This window comes from Oncorhynchus mykiss, chromosome 29 (genome assembly GCF_057628025.1).
Source record: "Oncorhynchus mykiss isolate SJ-2025 chromosome 29, ASM5762802v1, whole genome shotgun sequence".
NCBI lineage: Eukaryota > Metazoa > Chordata > Actinopteri > Salmoniformes > Salmonidae > Oncorhynchus > Oncorhynchus mykiss.
Genome location: NC_143050.1, coordinates 26,258,444 through 26,280,012, shown reverse-complemented (window position 1 = coordinate 26,280,012; position 21,569 = coordinate 26,258,444). Strand labels below are relative to the sequence as shown.

Here is a 21,569-nt window from a genome sequence, read left to right as displayed (position 1 = left end):
ATGGGCCGCGCCCAGGTGGTGAAGGTAGGAAACAACATCTCCACTTCGCTGACCCTCTTCACTGGGGCCCCACAAGGGTGCGTTCTCAGCCCCCTCCTGTACTCCCTGTTCACCCACGACTGTGTGGCCATGCACGCCTACAACTCAATCATTAAGTTTGCAGACGACACAACAATAGTGGGCTTGATTACCAACAACGACGAGACAGCCTACAGGGAGGAGGTGAGGACACTCAGAGTGTGGTGTTAGGAAAACAACCTCTCACTCAACATCAACAAAACAAAGGAGATAATCGTGGACTTCAGGAAACAGCAGAGGGAGCACCCCCCTATCCACATCGAAGGGACAGAGGTGGAGGTGTTGTTCCTGAGCGTACACATCACAGACAAACTGAAAAGGTCCACTCACACAGACAGTGTGAGTGGACCATTTTAGGAGGCTGAAGAAATTTGGCTTGTCACCCAAAACCCTGACAAATGTTTACAGATGCACAATCGAGAGCATCCTGTTGGGCTGTATCACTTGCCTAGTTAAATAAAGTTTAAAATATATATATATATTTTTTTTAATGGAATTTTAACGTTGCGGATAAAGTTCGGAATGGCACAATTTCATGTGTACAACATCTAAAGACTTTACACTATACTGAGAGCTTTGACGTTTCTAAAGGGACGCATTTGGGTGTTCATGGAGCCTTTGTTAATGTTTTTTTTTTTGGGCCCCCATACTACACAATGATTACAAGTACTACTATAATAATTACAAGTACTAGTCATTATTTTAGAAGCTTTTTGTCCACATTAAGTGATTTAAAGTGACCTCTTTATATCCACATTAAGTGATTTAAAGTGACCTCTGTATAATGTCTTTACAATATCTGTTTTCTGCTACTTAAATGTCTCACCCTCAGCAGTCAAAAGATTTGACTAACTTTCACAAATAGTAGGCCCTATGGGAATGCTGAGCCCTGCAGTGTCAACCCTACTATCCCATTATGAATCAGCCTCAGGCAGAGCGGCTGTCTCGTTAGATAATGTTGTCTAATAGAAATCCTGCCCCTGCATTGGTGTGCCATCTAGAGGTCTCTACAGGCCTGAATGATCATCAACTTCTAATCAATCACAATTATAAACTATGTCTAATGGAAAATAAAACCAACATATACAGAGTCTAACACTGGTTAAATACATATAACTGATAAATAATAGAATATACTGTAAATTATGTTTTCAATGTATTTGAGATTAGAGGTCGACCAATTTATGATTTTTCAACACCGATACCGATTATTGGAGGACAAAAAAAGGACGATGCCGATTAATCAGACTATTTTATTTATTTATTTGTAATAATGACAATTACAACAATACTGAATGAACACTTATTTTAACTTAATATAATACATCAACAAAAATTAATTTAGCCTCAAATAAATAATGAAAACATGTTCAATTTGGTTTAAATAATGCAAAAACAATGTGTTGGAGAAGAAAGTAAAAGTGCAATATGTGCCATGTAAAAAAGCTAACGTTTAAGTTCCTTGCTCAGAATATGAGAACATATGAAAGCTGGTGGTTCCTTTTAACAAGAGACTTCAATATTCCAAGGTAAGAGGTTTTAGGTTGTAGTTAATATAGTATTTATAGGACTATTTCTCTCTATACCATTTGTATTTCATATACCTTTTATTATTGGATGTACTTACAGGCACTTTAGTATTGCCAGTATAACAGTATAGCTTCTGTCCCTGTCCTCGCCCCTAACTGGGCTCGAACCAGGAACACATCAACAACAGCATCGTTACCCATCGCTCCACAAAATCCGCAGCAAGGGGAACAACTACTCCAAGTCTCAGAGCGAGTGACGTTTGAAACGCTATTAGTGCGCAGCCCGGTAACTAGCTAGCCATTTCACATCGATTAAACCAGCCTAATCTCGGGAGTTGATAGGCTTGAAGTCTTAAACAGCTCAATGCTTGAAGCACAGCGAAGAGCTGCTGGCAAAACGCACAAAAGTGCTGTTTGAATGAATGCTTACGAGCCTGCTGCTGCCTACCACCGCTCAGTCAGACTGCTCTATCAAATATCAAATCATAGACTTAATTATAACATAATAACACACAGAAATACAAGCCTTTGGTCATTAATATGGTCGAATCCGGAAACTATCATCTCGAAAACAAAACGTTTATTTCAGTGAAATACGGAACCGTTACATATTTTATCTAACGGTTGGCATCCATAAGTATAAATATTGCTGTTACATTGTTCAACCTTCAATGTTATGTCATAACTACGTAACATTCTGGCAAATTAGTTATAAACGAGCCAGGCGGCCCGAAATGTTGCATATACCCTGACTCCGCCTGCAATGGACGCAAGAGAAGTGACACAATTTCACCTGGTTAATATTGCCTGCTAACCTGGATTTCTTTTAACTAAATATGCAGGTTTAAAAATATATACTTCTGTGTATTGATTTTAAGAAAGTCATTGATGTTTACGGTTAGGTACAGTCGTGCAACGATTGTGCTTTTTTCGCAAATGCGCTTTTGATAAATCATCCTGTTTGGCGAAGTTGCCTGTCTCTGTTAGGAAGAAATAGTCTTCACACAGTTCGCAACAAGCCAGGCGGCCCAAACTGCTGCATATACCCTGACTCTGTTGCAAGAGAAGTGACACAATTTACCTAGTTAAAATAAATTAATGTTAGCGGGCAATATTAAAAATATATACCTCTGTGTATTGATTTTAAGAAAGGCACACGTTGGAGCAACGACAGTCCTTTTCCGCAAATGCGCACCGCATCGATTATATGCAACGCAGAACACACTAGATAAACTAGTAATATCATCAAACATTTGTAGTTATAACTAGTGATTATGATTGATTGATTTTTTTTTATATATGATAAGTTTAATGCTAGCTAGCAACTTACCTTGGCTAGCAACTTACCTTGACTAGCAACTTACCTTGGCTAGCAACTTACCTTCTTACTGCATTCGCGTAACAGGCAGGCTCCTCGTGGAGTGCAATGAGAGGCAGGTGGTTAGAGCGTTGGACTAGTTAACTGTAAGGTTGCATGATTGAATTTACAAGGTAAAAATCTGTCGTTCTGCCCCCTGAAAAAGGCAGTTAACCCACCGTTCCTAGGCCATCATTGAAAATAAGAATGTGTTCTTAACTGACTTGCCTAGTTAAATAAAGGTGTTAAAATCGGCCAAATCGGTATCCAAAAATACTGATTTCCCATTGTTATGAAAACTTGAAATCGGCCCTAATTAATCAGCCATTAATCGGTCGACCTCTATTTGAGATGTCAGTTTCTCGCTTTACCTCTCCAGCTGTTTCTAGTTTGGTCTAGCATTGAAGTGACAGTCCCCCTCCCTCTCCAGTATTTGGGCAATCTTCCTGCATAACAGACATACTAGGTGCAGACTGTCCTATTCTCTTTCTGTGTGCTCGGGGAGGTGGGGACTCCAAAGTGTAGCCAAAGGCCATTGGTGCATTGCTTCAAATATTTAGACGTACGTTATAGTAAAATATACGAACATGAATTTCAATAAGTCCCTCGGACTGAAACAATAAATATTGACCCGCATGAACCCACAGGGCCTTTGGCTGGGACCATAAAGCAGCACTATATCAAAGGGGAGCTGCGCTCCGTGGGCCCAAAGCGTATATATAAAAAGAGGGAGAGAAGGAAAGAGGGATAGAGGGGAGGACAGGAGAAAAGCACATTGAGTCCTCTCTGCCCCCACTTCCAGTAAGCCTGCCCCCTAATGTAGGTACCAGGTTTTTTTTTTTCAAAACAAAAACCTAACCAAAAACACAACACAACACAATAAAGTGCTGTTTATAGATGGTGGTAGCAGAACATTGTACTTTTCCCCAGCGTTGGTCAGCTCCAAAGCAAAACATTCACCTTAGTTTGATCAGTAAATGCAAAACATATTTGTGGGCAGCCAGTCCAATAGCCTTAGGTGCACACATGGATTTGTTGTGAAATGTGCGCCAATATCACAACAATATATGGGGAAAGTGGGCGGTGGAGATGGAGGAAAGAAAGGGGAAGAGGGTGTTTTGCCAGTCCACAGAGTTACAAGTTGACGCTCCGAGTTCCTCTTTGAGAGACTTAGCTGTCCCTTTTTTGGGAAGGCACATAACTTCAGTAATACCTCAACTGAGATTATGGAACAAATGCTTCCTGTCTGACTCGCATTGACCACCGGAGCTTGTTAGCTTTGGGTCAAGGGTCACAGCAGAGGGATTTAGGCTAAAACGCCAGACTAACAGTGCTCTAAATTCTAACATTATGGAAAAAAATGTTGAGTCCAGGCCTGCACTGTAGCAGGTGGACTCCCGAGTCCTCAGTTCTCTTAGATCCTATGCTGCTAAGTGGTGGGCTGGGGTTCAGATCGCATTCTGGGTTTAATGGTGATGAGGTGGTTTCCAGCGTGGCTAAGATCAGGACGAGTTAACAAGGCTTATCAGGATCGTGTACCTGTCGGCTGTGCCTGTGAGGAGGAAGTCCACAGCTTTACGACGTGGAAATGGGAGGCTTTCAAGATGAGGGGGAAATATTTCCTCCATTGACAAGTGATGTGCTCCTTTTACATGGAGCAGAAGGAGGACAAACAGAATCTTCTCTTACCACACTCTTTCCTTCTTCTCCAATTCTATGTCCTCCAAGGGCATATGGATGTTAAGCAACGAGAAAGCCAATACAAGGGTCTGATGTCGAAGCTTTCACTCGCATCTAAAAGAAAACGGAATCCGAACTCAAAAACATAAACAACCATCTCCATTAAGAAAATATACATGGGGGGTAACCAAATACCTCAACAAACCAGCATTAATAATACCCAGAATGCTTCTGTTTGGGTTAGCCAATGATCAAGGCCTACCTACCTTTAACTTTGCCACCGTGTTAACATTTACAAAGCCAATACGTCATGGCATTACCTAAACATTTAAAAACAGAAACATTATTTTGTACATAATATTTCCTCCATTTCCACCAGCAGAACGTGTCCTCTCATGCTTTACCCAATACTCACCATCGGGGAAGAAATTGAAGGACATTATCAGGAAGCACGGGTACATTATTGACACTGATCTGAAAGCCATATTTAAATATCCCCCACGTATGGTCTTTAAAAGACCCCCAAACGTGAGACATTGTGGTCAGATCTGATTATCCACCAGAGAAAAGGGAAACTTTCTTGGACAAGGTTCCGGAGAGTAATTACAAATGTGGCCAAAGTGCTGAATGCAGTTTCACGTACAAATGTGACTCATTTACCCACCCCCGCACAGGACAAAGTTTTAACATCAAAGACCTGATTATCTGCATGTCCACCAATGTTGTTTACATGTTGAAATGTCCCTGTGGTCTGTCGTACGTAGGACAAACCAGCAGAAGCCTTTTGACCCAGATCGGCGAGCACCACAGCAATATACGGACAGGTGACACCAAAAACTCTGTTGCTGTTAATTTTGCATAAGCTGGACATCCTGTTAGCTCTCTGAGACATATTGGAATTGACATGGTCAAGATGTCATGCACGACATTGAGAGGAAACATCTTCAAAGGGAATATTGCTGGATCCACAGGCTGAACACACTATCTCCTCTTGGCCTTAACAAGGAGTTCGAAAACTACTTTTATAGTTCAAAATGTCCAAACCACTGTTTTCATTAAACCCTCATTTAATATTGTGTGTATAATATTTACAGTATAAATTTACAGTACCAGTCAAAAGTTTGGACATACTCATTCAAAGGGTTTTTCTTTATATGAACTATTTTCTACATTGTACAATAGTGAAGACATCAAAACTATGAAATAAAACATATGGAATCATGTAGTAACCAAAAAAGTGTTAAACAAATCAAAATATATATCTTCAAAGTAGCCACCCTTTGCCTTGATGACAGCTTTTCACACTCCTGGCATTCTCTCAACCAGCTTCATGAGGTAGTCACCTGGAATGCATTTCAATTAACAGGCGTGCCTTGTTAAAAGTTAATTTGTGGAATTTCTTTCCTTCTTAATGCATTTGAGTCAATCAGTTGTGTTGTGAGGGGGGTAGGGAGGATATACAGAAGATAACCCTATTTAGCAAAGAAACCACTCCTAAAGGACACCAATAATAAGAAGAGATTTGCTTGGGCCAAGAAACAAGAGCAATGGACATTAGACCAGTGGAAATCTGACCTTTGGTCTGATGGGTTCCGTATGTGTGGTTCCCACCGTGAAGCATAGAGGAGATGTGATGGTGCTTTATCTGGTGACACTGTCTGTGATTTATTTAGAATTCAAGGAACACTTAACCAGCAAGGCTACCACAGCATTTTGCAGCGATACGCCATCCCATCTGGTTTGCGCTTAGTGGGACTATCATTTGTTTTTCAACAGGACAATGACCCAACACACCTCCAGGCTGTGTAATGGCTATTTGACCAAGAAGGAGAGTGATGGAGTGACATGTCTACAACCACATTGAGATGGTTTGGGATGAGTTGGACCGCAGAGTGAAGGAAAAGCAGCACGCTCAGCATATGTGGGAACTACTTCAAGACTGTTGGCAAAGCATTCCTCATGAAGCTGGTTGAGACAATGCCAAGAGTGTGCATGTCACGCCCTGACCATAGAGAGCCTGTTATTCTCTATGTTGGTTTGGTCGGGGTGGGTCATCTAGGTCATTTGTATATCTATGTTGGCCTGATATGGTTCCCAATCTGAGGCAGCTGTTTAACGTTGTCTCTGATTGGGGATCATATTTAGGTAGCCATTTTCCCCATTGTGTTTGTGGGATCTTGTCTATATTGAGTTGCCTGAGTGCACACCAGTAGCGTCACGTTTCGTTTGTGCTTTATTGATTTGTTTTTGGTGAGTTTCAGTTTATTAAAATATGTGCAACTCTACTCATGCTGCGCCTTGGTCTACTCCTTTCAGCGAACGTGACAGTACAAAGCTGTCATCAAGGCAAAGGGTGGCTACTTTGAAGAATCTCAAATATAAAATATATTTTGATTTGTTTAACACTTTTTTGGTTATTATATGATTCCATATGTGCTATTTCATAGTTTTGATGTCTTCACTATTATTCAACAATGTAGAAAATAGTAAAAATAAAGAAACCCTTGAATAAGTAGGTGTGTCAACTTTTGACTGGTACTATATACTCCCATATCTTCTGCTGTACTACTTGGAATTTTACTAAATATCAATATATATATTGATCTCATTACTCATTTACAAGCATTACACTACACCCGTAATAAAATCTGCTAAATGTGTATTTGGCCAATAAAAATCGATTTGATATTTTGATACATTGAATATCAATAATGTGAACCTATATTTTTACTTCCTGTTTCAGGAAGTGATGTCACTGAGCACTGCACCTATATATAGGACACTCAACCCCATATGGGATATGGATGCCCAATGAAGAGCTAATGCTCAAAACATTATCATAAAATCACATGGGAGCATGAGCAGAAGTGTGTGGAGTTTTCCTTTCATTTTTCATATATTGACCACCACAAACAGATGCTGGCACTAAGACCACACTCAAAGAGCTGTACAGAGCCAAAAGCAAACAAGACGATGCTCATCCAGAGGCGGCACTCCTGGTGATAATCTTACCTCATTTTTACCAGCATGTCACCTGTGCAACTAGAGGCGACAAAACTCTAGATCACCTTTACGCCACACACAGAAACACATACAGAGTTCTCCCTCGCCCTCCATTTGGCAAAATCTGACCATAACTCTATCCTCCTGATTCCTGATTACAAGCAAAACTCAAACAGGAAGTACCAGTGACACGCTCAATATGGAAGTGGTCCGAGGATGCACCTCTTCCCAATTTAACCCTCCAAGACAATGTGCAGTAGGACATGTGCAGTAGGACACGCACGAATGCGTCTGTTTAAATGAGGCCAACCTGAATGATAAGAAGGGTGAAATATTATTTAGAAAGACAATAGTGTAATGATGAGTTTGTGTTATGCCTATTTATGAGCATTGGCGCTCATGTTAATAATTTGACCACACGCCCTGCGGGTTGAGACCATTCTCTTTTACGTTTTACCTTCATGTTACAGGATTGTTTTATTCACTGTAACTCTATTCCTAATCAAATGTGTTGTAAGGGAAATGAAAACATTCTATGTGTTGCCGTAGGCCTTTAGAATAATGCATAACATTCCCTTGAGTCTATCCAAGTTGATGGGCGGGAAACCAACGATGCCAGTCAGCCTGCACAGCCGACCCACTAAACTATATCTAAACTATACCGAAACTAATTTAACACATAATAAAAGTTAGCCTATAGACAAGATTAAATTGACAATCTGATGAGTTATCAGTTGTCATATTGTAAATGAAGGGATGGGCTCATCTTGGAATTGACAGATGCAGGGAAAGGAGCATCAATTCATCAAATCAAGTCACATGCAGGTAAAACATGTTGATTTCTATATAGTAACAGAAAGAGCATATTCTGCCGTTTCTATGACACTTACCTTTGTCAAATGACTCTCAAAATTCAAGAGGCCCAGCTCTATTTCCAAATATCACTTTTTCCAAGAATATCTGTACTGTCCATGCATTCAGCACATGACCACTCGTGCGGCAGCATAGCTCTGGCTACTGAACAAAAACTACAGTGAACAAAAATATAAACACAACATGTAAAGTGTTGGTCCGATGTTTCATGAGCTGAAAAAATAAATCCCAGAAATGTTCCACACGCACAAAAAGTGTTTCTCTTAAGAATGCTGCACAAATGTGTTACTTCCCTGTTAGTGAGAATTTCTCCTTTCCCAAGCCGATTAAACAGCATGATCATTACACAGGTGCAACTTGTGCGGGGGACAATAAAAGGCCACTTTAAAATGTGCAGTTTTGTTACACAACACAATGCCACAGATGTCTCAAGGTTTGAGGGAGCGTGCAATTGGCATGCTCACCGCAGGAATGTCCACCAGAGCTGTTGCCAGAGAATTGAATGTTAATTTCTCTACCATAAACTGCCTCCAAAATCGTTTTAGATCATTTGGCAGTACGTCCAGCCTGGCCTCACAATCGCAGACCACGTGTAACCACGACAGCCCAGGAGCCTGCAGGATCATCTGAGGAAGGATTGGGGGGGGGGGGGGGGGGGGGGGGGGCGTTTCTGTGGGGAAAAGACCACTTTCAAAAACTCATTTTGATTGGCATAGCCTGGCTCCCCTGTGGGTAATGTGTTTACTGTAAGGGAAACTCAAATAGGCTATAGGCCTACATTTTTTCTAGGACGTAGCAGAATTATACAAAACTTTTCCTTGACTCTATCTAAACAAATAACTTTAAAAATATATATTTCCACAAATATTTCTTCATGCATCTGATGCATTTAAGTTTTTACAATGACAAAAGTTTTGACAATGACACAAATATTAATTTTCACAGTCTGCTGCCTCAGTTTGTATGAAGGCAATTTGCATATACTCCAGAATGTTATGAAACGTGATCAGATGAATTGCAATTCATTGCAAAGTCCCTCTTTGCCATGCAAATTAACTGAATCCCCCCAAAAAACATTTCCACTGCATTTCAGCCCTGCCACAAAAGGACCACCTGACATCATTCTCTCATTAACACAGGTGTGAGTGTTGACGAGGACACGGCTGGAGATCACTCTGTCATGCTGATTGAGTTCCTAATAACAGACTGGAAGCTTCAAAAGGAGGGTGCTGCTTGGAATCATTGTTCTTCCTCTGTCAACCATGGTTACCTGCAAGGAAACACGTGCCGTCATCATTGGTTTGCACAAAAAGGGCTTCACAGGCAAGGATATTGCTGCCACTGCTGCACCTAAATCAACCATTTATCGGATCATCAAGAACTTCAAGGAGAGCGGTTCAATTATTGTGAAGAAGGTTTCAGGGCGCCCAAGAAATTCCAGCAAGCGCCAGGACCGTCTCCTAAAGTTGATTCGGCTGCGGGATCGGGGCACCACCAGTACAGAGCTTGCTCAGGAATGGCAACAGGCAGGTGTGATTGCATCTGCACGCACAGTGTGGCAAAGACTTTTGGAGGATGGCCTGGTGTCAAGAAGGGCAGCAAAGAAGCCACTTCTCTCCAGGAAAAACATGATATTCTGCAAAAGGTACAGGGATTGGACTGCTGAGGACTGGGGTAAAGTCATTTTCTCTGATGAATCCCCTTTCCGAATGTTTGGTGAATCTGGAAAAAAGCTTGTCCGGAGAAGACAAGGTGAGCGCTACCATCAGTCCTGTGTCATGCCAACAGTAAAGCATCCTGAGACCATTCATGTGTGGGGTTGCTTCTCAGCCAAGGGAGTGAGCTCACTCACAATTTTGCCTAAGAACACAGCCATGAATAAAGAATGGTACAAACACATCCGCGGAGAGCAACTTCTCCCAACCATCCAAGAATAGTTTGGTGCCGAACAATGCCTTTTCCAGCATAATGGAGGACCTTGCCACAAGGCAAAAGTGATAACTAAGTGGCTCGGGGAACAAAACATCGATATTTTTGGTCCATGGCCAGGAAACTCCCCAGACCTTAATCTCATTGAGAACTTGTGGTCAATCCTCAACAAAAACCCACGAATTCAGACAAACTCCAAGCATTGATTATGCAAGAATGGGCTGCCATCAGTCAGGATGTGGCCCAGAAGTTAATTGACAGCATGCCAGGGTGGATTGCAGAAGTCTTGAAAAAGAAGGGTCAACACTGCAAATATTGACTGTTTGCATCAACTTCATACTTCAGTATTCCATAGTAACATCTGACAAAAATATCTAAAGACACTGAAGCAGCAAACTTTGTGGAAATTAATATTTGTGGATTTCTCAACTTTTGGCCATGACTGTAGACTGCTAAAGGGGATGCCCGGCAATGTTCTCTAGAGGGTACTTAAAGGCTGAAAGGCCATGCGGTTCTAGTGTTTATAAGTGCATTGCCGACTTTGTCCCCACAGTGACCGTATGAACAGTTGAAGTCGGAAGTTTACGTACACCTTAGTCAAAAAAAAAAATGTATCTTCACAATTCCTGATTCCTGAAATTTAATCTAAGAAAAAATTCCCTGTTTTAGGTCAGTTAGGATGACCATTTTATTTTAAGAATGTGAAATGTCAGAATAATCGTAGAGATAATTATTTATTTCAGCATTTATTTCTTTCATCACATTCCCAGTGGGTCAGAAGATTACATACACTAAATTAGTATTTGGTAGCATTGCCTTTAAATTGGTTAAATTTGGTCAAACTTTTCGGGTAGCCTTCCACAAGCTTCCCACAATAAGTTGGGTGAATTTTTGGCCCATTCCTCCTAACAGAGCTGGTGTAACTGAGTCAGGTTTGTAGGCCTCATCAGGTCACACACTCTTTTTCAGTTCTGCCCACAACTTGTCTATGGAATTGAGGTCAGGGCTTTGTGATGGCCACTCCAATACCTTGACTTTGTTGTCCTTAAGCCATTTTGCCACAACTTTGGAAGTATGCTTTGGGTCATTGTCCATTTGGAAGACCCATTTGTGATCAAGCTTTAACTTCTTGACTGATGTCTTGAGATGTTGCTTCAATATATCCACATAAGTGTCCTTCCTCATGATGCCATCTGTTCTGTGAAGTGCACCAGTCTCTCCTGCAGCAAAGCACCCCCACAACATGAAGCTGCCACCCCCGTACTTCACGTTTGGGATGGTGTTCTTCGGCTTGCAAGCCTCCCCCTTTATCCTCCAAACATAACGATGGTCATTATGGCCAAACAGTTATATTTTTGCTTCATCAGACCAGAAGACATTTCTCCAAAAGGTATGATCTTTGTCCCCATGTGCAGTTGCAAACCGTAGTCTGGCTTTTATTATGATGGTTTAGGAGCAGTGGCTTCTTCCTCGCTGAGCAGCCGTTCAGGTTATGTCGATATAGGACTCGTTTTGCTCTGGATATAGATACATTTGTACCTGTTTCCTCCAGCGTCTTCACAAAGTCCTTTGTTGTTGTTCTGGGATTGATTTGCACTTATTGCACCAAAGTACGTTCATCTATAGGAGACAGAACACATCTCCTTCCTGAGTGGTATGATGACTGCGTGGTCCCATGGTGTTTATACTTGCGTACTATTGTGTGTACAGATGAATGTGGTACCTTCAGGCGTTTGGAAATTGCTCCCAAAGAAGAACCAAACTTGTGGAGGTCTACATTTTTTTCTGAGGTTTTTTCTTTTAATTTTCCCATGATGTCAAGCAAAGAGGCACTGAGTTAGAAGGTAGGCCTTGGAATACATCCACAGGTACACCTCCAATTGACTCAAATTATGTCAATTAGCCTATCAGAAGATTCTAAAGCCCTGACATCATTTTATGGAATATTCCAAGCTGTTTAAAGGCACAGTTAACTTAGTGTATGTAAACATCTGACCCACTTGAATTGTGATACAGTGAATTATAAGTGAAATAATCTGTCTGTAAACATTACTTGTGTCATGCACAAAGTAGATGTCCTAACAGACTTGCCAAAACTATAGTTTGTTAAAAAGAAATTAGTGGCGTGGTTGAAAAAAAGTTTTAATGACTCCAACCTAACTATATGTACACTTCCGACTTCAATTGTAACTATTCAGACCGTTTCCGTTTCCTTTGTTGAAGCACTTTTGGCAGAGATTACAACTGGTACAACTGGTACAACTGTATTTGGGGAGTTTCTCCCATTTTTCTCTGCAGATCCTTTCAATCTCTGTCAGGTTGGTTGGGGAGCGTTGCTGCACAGCAGGTCTCAGGTCTCTCCAGAGATGTTAGACGGGGTTCAAGTCCGGGCACAGGCTGGGCCACTCAAGTACATTCAGTCTTGTCCTGAAGCCACTCCTGCGTTGTCTTGACTGTGTGCTTAGGGTCGTTGTCCTGTTAGAAGGTGAACCGTCGCCCCCAGTCTGAGGTCCTGAGCGCTCTGGAGCAGGTTTTCATCAAGGATGTCTCTGTACTTTGCTGCGTTAATCTTTGCCTCGATCCTGACTAGTCCCCCAGTCCCTGCCCCTGACAAACACATCCACAGCAAGGTCCTGCCATCACCATGCTTCACCGTAGGGATGGTGCCAGGTTTCCTCCATACGTGACGCTTGGCATGCAGGCCAAAGAGTTCAATCTTGGTTTCATCAGAACAGAGAATCTTGTTTCGCATGGTCTGAGTGTATTTAGGTGCCTTTTGGCAAACTCCAATCTGGCCGTCATGTGCCTTTTACTGAGGAATGGCTTCAGTTTGGCCACTCTACCATAAAGGCATAATTGGTGGAGTGCTGCAGAGATGTTTGTCCTTCTGGAAGGGTCTCTCATCTCCACAGAAGAACTATGGAGCTCTCTCAGAATGACCATCAGCATGTTGGTCACCTCCCTGACCAAGGCCTTTCTCCCCTGATTGCTCAGTTTGTCCAGGGCGGCCAGCTCCAGGAAGAGTCTTGATGGTTGCAAACTTCTTCCGTTTAAGAATGATGGAGGCCACTGAGTTCTTTGGGACCTTCAATGCTGCAGAAATTTTTTGGTACCCTTACCCTGTCTCGGAGCTCTACGGACAATTCCTTCGACTTCATGGCTTGGTTTTTGCTCTGAAATGCACTGCCAATTGTGGGACCTTATATAGACAGCCGTGTCCCTTCCCAAATCATGTCCAATCAAGTTAATTTACCACAGGAGCACTCCAATCAAGAAGTCGAAACATCTCAAGGGTAGATCAATGGAAACAGGATGCACCTGAGCTCAATTTCCAGTCTCATAGAAAAGGGTCTGAATACTTATGTAAATAAGGTATTTCTGTTTTTTATTTGTAATAAATTTGCAAACATTTAAAAAAACCTGTTTTCGATTTGTGTTTATGGGTTATTGCGTGTAGAACCATTTTAGAATGAGGCATTAACATAACAACATGTGGAAAAGGTGAAGGGGTCTGAATACTTTCCAGAGTTATCGTTACTCATTGTGTATTTATTCCTTGTTATTATTTTTCTATTATTTCTCTCATTTTAATCTCTGCTTTGTACATAAGGGCCGGTAAGTGAGCATTTCACTGTTAGTCTACACCTTTTGTTGACGAAACACGTGACAAATAACATTTAATTTGATTTGTTATTGATTAAAGAACCAGGGGATGATAAATATGTCTAAGAGAAGAGGTAAACAATCAGAGAGGAAGGGGGATGTGGGTGCTTATTGCCATTCAAAGGATAGGGGGCTTTTAGGTTCCCCTTCAGGCTCTGAGACTGGGCCTCATGCCCTTACCTGTGGAGAACCAAGGCTGACTGATGGTCTGCCAGGGGGGGATCGTAGATCGGGCGGATTGCGAGCATATAAACGGTAGTGTTTATGTACTGAGGACTAGGCCGACTAGGCCACTGTCCAAGCCTTTCAAAGAGAGTCAGTCCATCCCAGTCCATCACTGCTGCTGCTCTTGACCTTGCCAGGGAAAGAAGGTATTCTGTCTGGTTCGATTTGAGTAAAAGACAGATTTGAGGATTGAGAATTGAAAACGGAGATAGGTGTTGATGGTTCGTGCAGATGTGAGATCAGATCAGGGTGGTGCTACAGCTTGGTCTTACTAAGCCTCCAAAAGAACAAGATGAGACGGATAAAAGAATGGAGTAGTACAGCAGAAGATATGGGAGTATACAGTGCCAGTCAAAAGTTTTGACACACCTACTTATTCAAGGGTTTTTCTTTATTTTAAATATTTTCTACATTGTTGAATAATAGTGAAGACATCACAACTAGGAAATAACACATATGGAATCATGTAGTAACCAAAAAACTGTTAAACAAAGCAACATACATTTTATATTTTTCAAATTAGCCACCCGTTGCCTTGATGGCAGCTTTGCACACTATTGGCATTCTCTCAACCAGCTTCATGAGGAATGCTTTGCCAACAGTCTTGAAGGAGTTCCCACATATGCTGAGCACTTGTTGGCTGCTTTTCCTTCACTCTGAGGTCTAACTCATCCCAAACCATCTCAATTGGGTTGTGGACATGTCATTTGATGCAGCACTCCATCACTCTCCTTCTTGGTCAAATAGCCATTATACAGCCTGGAGGTGTGTTTTGGGCCATTGTCCTGTTGAAAAACAAATGATAGTCCCACTAAGCGCAAACCAGATGGGATGGCGTATCGCTGCAAAATGCTGTGGTAGCCATGCTGGTTAAGTGTGCCTTGAATTCTAAATAAATAATAGACAGTGTCACCAGCAAAGTACGTCCACACCATCACAACTCCTCCTCCATGCTTCACGGTGGGAACCACACATACGGAGATCATCCGTTCACCTACTCTGCATCTCACAAAGACACAGCGGCTGGAACCAAAAATCTCAAATTTGGACTCATTAGACCGAAGGACATATTTCCACTGATCTAATGTCCATTGCTCGTGTTTCTTGGCCCAAACAAGTCTCTTCTTGTCATTGGTCTATAGTAGTTGTTTCTTTGCAGCAATTCGACCATGAAGGCCTGATTCACACAGTCTCCTCTGAACAGTTGATGTTGAGATGTATATGTTACTTTAACTCTGTGAAGCATTTAATTGGGCTGCAATTTCTGAGGCTGGTAACTCTAATGAACGTATCCTCTGCAGCAGAGGTAATTCTGGGTCTTCCTTTCCTGTGGCGGGCCTTATGAGAGCCAGTTTCATCATAGCGCTTGATGGTTTTTGCGACCGCACGTGAAGAAACTTTCAAGGTTCTTGCAATTTTACGGATTGTCTGACCTTCATGTCTTAAAGTAATGATGGACTGCCATTTGTCTTTGATTATTTGAGCTGTTCTTGCCATAATATGGACTTGGTCTTTTACCAAATAGGGCTATCTTCTGTATACCCCCCTTACCTTGTCACAACACAACTGATTAGCTCAAAGGCATTAAGGAAAGAAATCCACAAATTAACTTTTAACAAGGCACGCATATTAATTGAAATGCATTCCAGGTGACTACCTCATGAAGCTGGTTGAAAGAATGCCAGGAGTGTGAAAAGCTGTCATCAAGGCAAAGGGTGGCTACTTTGAAGAATATAAAATATATTTTGATTTGTTTAACACTTTTTTGCTTACTACATGATTCCATATGTGTTATTTCATAGATTTGATGTCTTCACTATTATTCTACAATGTATAAAATAGTAAAACTAAAGAAAAACCCTGGAATGAGTAGGTGTGTCCAAACATTTGAATGGTACTGTATGTCAACAGGGAACATAGGAATAGGATCATACATAATAGGGAGTTGTAGAAGGTTATGCTTAGGATAATGTATATAAAAAAATCCCAAGGTGCGGGTCAGGTGTCTAGAAGATCATTGCCTTTTTGAGTTTTTAACCCAAGGTACAATCCATCCAATTCTACCTTAATACCTCCTCAATATCTCAAGTCGTTCCAAGCCTAACGAATCCTTTTGACGTGACTGATTTTATCTGAATCAAACAATCTGATGTGGATGTTGCTTCACCTGACCAACCCAATACCGCCTAAAGCCCATTGACTTTCATATCTTGCCGATGTAGGTATATTTTTTAATGCAAAAGCCATTTAGTTTCCAATGGATTTAACTACTGGAGGGACACATACCTGCTTCAAAACTTCAGATATATGAGGTATTAAACTGACTCCAGTTTTGAAGAGCACTCAATTCACTTGGCAGGTGTATGAAAGCTGGGGTGTGGCCCAGATCGGAGCGGTCTGCTTTTGATCATCCGGTGCTTCTCTGTGGAAGTCTCATCTGTGGTTTAAAGCCTCCAGGTGACCAGGGACTGGGGCTCTTTATATCTATCCCGGTTCTGTTTTTAAAATAAAACAACTTTTTCTTCCCCTAGAAAGGACTTCAATGCAAGGTCTTGAAACCAAACGATTCGCCATGGGTATAGAGGATATGAATTTCCATGGATGGGAATTGGACATTGTGAAAAAACAATACTAGTCCGGATTTGCGTAGCCATCTGAACTCGCTGACACTTGTTGTCTTTCCCCTAAGTAGGTTAGGTTATCACTGGCCGGGCAGACAGTCTCCTCTTCCCAAGTCTTGGAGAGAATAATTCCTAATTTTAACAAGTCCCCATTATTCCATAAATCCCCCTCTCCGACCACGTCCAACTTTGTATCAGCACGGTAGATCCCCCAGTTTGGAGAACAATGGAGGGTTTGATTCCATCCTTCCTGTAAAACTGGGAGCCACTCAAAAGGTTGTTTTGATGGTTTATTATAGACGACCCAGAAGTTTCCAATAGAGAGAACCTAAGCGATGCCATGCCAACGCTTCTCTCCCCTTCTCACCTTGATTACACACACCAAGATGATATCTGGGAATCCAAGACTCCCCCAACAATGAAATCCTTTGTTGTGATTGCAACATGTGTTTCAGGGAACACACACACACACACACATACAATAAAAGTCAGGGCTTTTTAACTACAGACAAATCAATGTCAGTCCAACTTTTCTTGGCTTTCTGGAGGAATTTGGAGAGTTTGAGAGAAAGAGTTGGAGAGAGAGAGAGAGAAACAAGAGAAAGATGAGAGACAATAACAGTGAAAGAGACACTATAGACTAAGAAAACAGAGAAGGAGAGAGACATTGAGATAGAGGTAAATAGAGAGAAAGATATTGTTCACATTCTCATCTGTATCCTGGACTGCTCTGACGCAGAGGTGAGTCACACAAACACCATCTGCCCTGTTCCTACCACACCCCTGCCAGGATGCCTATCTGTGCCCGCTCCAGCTTTTGGGCCCGGCTCATCAGCTCTCCTCCTCTCTTCCTCCCAGGTGTGAATGATCACCTGTCCGCGTGGCCCGATGACTAAAGCTGGCTATTTCCACCAACGCACCTCATCTCTTCTCCTTTATTAAATCCCTATCACCCAAAGCTCTGACTCATTACCCCAGACTTACACACTTAGGGGTCAGTGTTAATTATGGCCCCTGTCACATAGCCTCATCCTCTCATCCTGTCCTGTCTTCCTCCTCCCACACACCACCCACCTCCTTTCCCCCCGTTCTTCCCTCCGGTTCACCCACCAAGTGTCTAACCTTGTCTGTGAGAGCAGGCCTCCGCAGATCAGCAGAGCAAACAGTTAGATAATGTGGCTCGTTACTGGTAAATAAGCTCATTAATGTCCCTTTGGCTTTGTCATAGGATAAACAATTGTCAATAACTGGATGTAGGTTGGACCAAAGTGAAAGCGGCCTACCTACCTGTGTAGATCTCTGCCTCCGAGGGGTCCTCCACCCGCTTATGCTGGATGATGTAATCAGACACCTTGTAGCCAATCAGGGGCTCCACATCCAGCCACTCCAGGGCCACCATGGTGCTGGAGGGCTCTAGGTGAGGGGCCAGTCTGAGCCTGACACAGACAGAGGGAGGAAGGAGGTGGGTCACTTTAATTCAATAGAAATATTTGAAGTAAACAGCACTGAGTACTAGTTTCCCGGGAACATTAAGCTTACTCCTGAGAATCTCAGTTAAAAGTGTTTTTAGTCCAGGACTAGGCTTACTTTATGTCGGGGAACGCAACCCTAAGAGTCTGTTAATAAAATGCTGAGACCAGATATAGGGAGCAAGTTGGAATCATCAATGCATCCATTCGACAAATCATACAAGCAAGTAGGTCCATTCAATTTAATGTGGAAATCCACCGGAGAGCCATTGCTCATCCAATGCCTTGTATCTCTCTCCAAAAGTTCTGATGGTTTCAATAGCTGGGGTGTATGACTCAAAACAGAGCTGGGGTAAGTAAACAAGATTCACTGTTATTTCTTGAGAGTGAGTACCGGGGTGTTTGGACTGGCCTAAAGTAATTAAAGGTTGGTCCCAGCCCTAGGGATGGTTGTTACAACTCCAACAGTTCTCCCTAGGCTTGGATAGATGGGAGGTAGGCTCTGACTTACACAGGCTGCCTCAGGGGACTGCAGTTGGGAAGTCCGTCTTTGCTGAAGGCACTCAGGTCACAGCGACACCAGTTGTCAATGACATCTCCCTTGCCTGCACACCAGTATGAGCTCATCGTGGCACTCTTGAAGGCCTGTGAAAGGTAACAGGTGAGACAAATGCAATTATCTTCCATACATCACCCTTCTGTAACGCCCTGAATTATCCAAGCTCCAAGATGTCTGTTGCTACCCCCCCCCCCCCCACCGATGTCTGCCCCGGAATCATCACACAGTCATACACTGGGGGCTCACAGGTTTTGTCACCTCCGCCACCGGAAGAGTCGCGGCGGCGAGGGTCTGATGATACGTGAGTGAGTAGCCTTGGAGCCATGTCATGTTCCTGTCTTGTTTTAATTGGGAATGGTGACACATAAAGGTCAGTGTGTGTGTGTGTGTGTGTGTGTGTGTGTGTGTGTGTGTGTGTGTGAGATAGAGAGCAAGTTAAACAGAGAAAGAATATTACTTCTCTAAGAGGTCAAAAGGCCAAAAAGATATGCATTTCCTCAATCTCATTAAACCGAAACATCGTCAAGATCATGAGTGTGTATCACTTCAACTCAAACTAATTGGCAGGTAGCCTAGTTGTTAGGCCAGTAACCGAAAGGTTGCTGGATTGAATCCCTGAGCTGACAAGGTAAAAATCTATCATTCTTTCCCCTGAGCAAGGCCTGTTCACTGGGCGCTGTTCATGTTGATTTAAGGCAGCCCCCTGCATCTCTCTGATTCAGAGAGGTTGGGTAAAATGCAGAAGACACATTTCAGTTGAAGGCATTCAGTTGTACAACTGACTAGGTATCTTCCTTTCCTTTTTAAATTGTTCTGTTTCATTAGGCCAACCAAATGCCAATATTACCGTTAAAGTGATCAAATAAGGTGACGTCAGTGCAAAGGAGAGTTCAGGGGAGTTCGCAGGCACATTGGCTCCCTGTCACACCGGCCAATCAATGGAGCACTTAGTTATTTATGTAAGCAATTGGTTGACAGCGCCGACCCGCACAGACTGCTGAGGGACACGCTTGATCGCGGTCATCAAATACCTGCACAGAGACCCCAGAAAACATCCGGAAACCAGTCATCCAGAGGAGAGGACACCGAATGTGTTTTAAAGGCATTGTCAGTTTTGTTTTTCAAATTCGTTTTGGACTACTGACTGTCCAAACATCTGTCCTTGAGCTGTTATGGTCTATTAATGTTCTGTATTATGTCATGTTTCATGTTTTGAGAGGACCCTAGGAAGAGTAGTTGCTACTTTCGCAACAGGTAATGGGGATCCTAATCAAATACCAAATGCCAAACAGCAAGTTACAAGTGACCAAATCGGATTTGTGTGTGTTCAGACAGCAGTCATTTGCTGACATGGCTAAGCTAGTTGTCATAGTAACGATGAGTGTGTGCACAGTGGTATAGGCTTATCGGTGAACCACTTGAGGGCAAATAAATCAGATTTGACCATTCAGACACGAGTCACATGGCCAAGAATCAGATTTGTATCAGACTTCAAACCACCTAGGTGATTTGAAATGTGGCTTGAAATATCAGATTCCATAACCTACAACAGTCACAATGACAGGGGCAAGTCAACAGATGAGAAGTTCTTTCCCAGAGCAGAGATGGTCAGGTCCAAATTCCTCCACAGCTTCTATTTGCTCGACCAGATACAGGAGAAGCAGAGAGGAATGCCCAAATACTGCAACTATTATGTTTTAGGTCAAATCAGCTTCCTGGTCTGAATGAGCCTGACCTCAGACAAGGAGAACTACACCAGTCTAATGGGGAAGAACACACACCAGCTGGTGTGCTTTAAGATCTCGCCCAGAGGGGCAGCACCATCACCATGGACCGCCGTCGCCAGGGACGACTGGATTCTAGAGAATGTTATCCTCCTCGCAATCTCCAAAATACAACAGCCACAAGACAACTTTGTTTGCCCGTCGTAAAGGACCATTCACCAAAACTGATATAGCTAGCTAACCACCTCCTTTTGCACGTGGGAAAAAAATTGTGTACAGAGACTTGCAAGCTACGCTAGCTAGCTAGCTGGGATTTTCTACAAGGAATCTGCCTCCCAAAAAAAACTTCTCCATGGCCTGTCTCCCCCTGTCTGGCACAGGTACCCCCGCCACACTCTCCCCTCTCTCCCGAGATTTCACTGGCCTCCAGCACACATGCATTTACACACACAAGCAGACTTTTTAGGTAGGCTAATTAACTTGTGAAGCTTATTATGTGAGCTTACTCAGAAACACTTTAATTAACTGGTATAGGCCTACTATTTATTTATTTATTGTATTACTGTGGATGAAATATGCATGTACACCATGGCCCATCTACTGTTGCTAGCCTCAATTCTGACTTGTGTTCTGATATTTGTTTCACTGATTTCTGCTCTTGTAAAAGCCTGGGTTTTCGGCACATTAACACTAGAAGCTTATTACCTAAAATTGAAAGTGTGGGTTCACAGCTCCAATCCAGATGTGTTGGTCATTGCTGAGACGTGGTTAAGAAAGAATGTTTTTAACACTGCTGTTAACCTTTCTGGTTATAACCTTTTTTTCTGGCAAGACAGATATTCCAAAGGTGGTGGAGTGG

The 21,569-nt window shown here is 42.4% G+C and overlaps 1 protein-coding gene across 1 annotated transcript in view; it reads right to left on the bottom strand.

Annotated features, from left to right (window-relative positions):
- Positions 1-21,569, bottom strand: part of LOC110509815 (astrotactin-2) — a 471,341-nt gene that overhangs the window by 66,984 nt on the left and 382,788 nt on the right. The window contains exons 18-19 of the mRNA XM_036967227.2: positions 18,939-19,072; positions 18,246-18,394 (exon numbers count right to left, since the gene is read on the bottom strand). Coding sequence (XP_036823122.2) covers positions 18,246-18,394; positions 18,939-19,072 — 283 coding nt within the window. The remainder of the gene's footprint in view (positions 1-18,245; positions 18,395-18,938; positions 19,073-21,569) is intronic.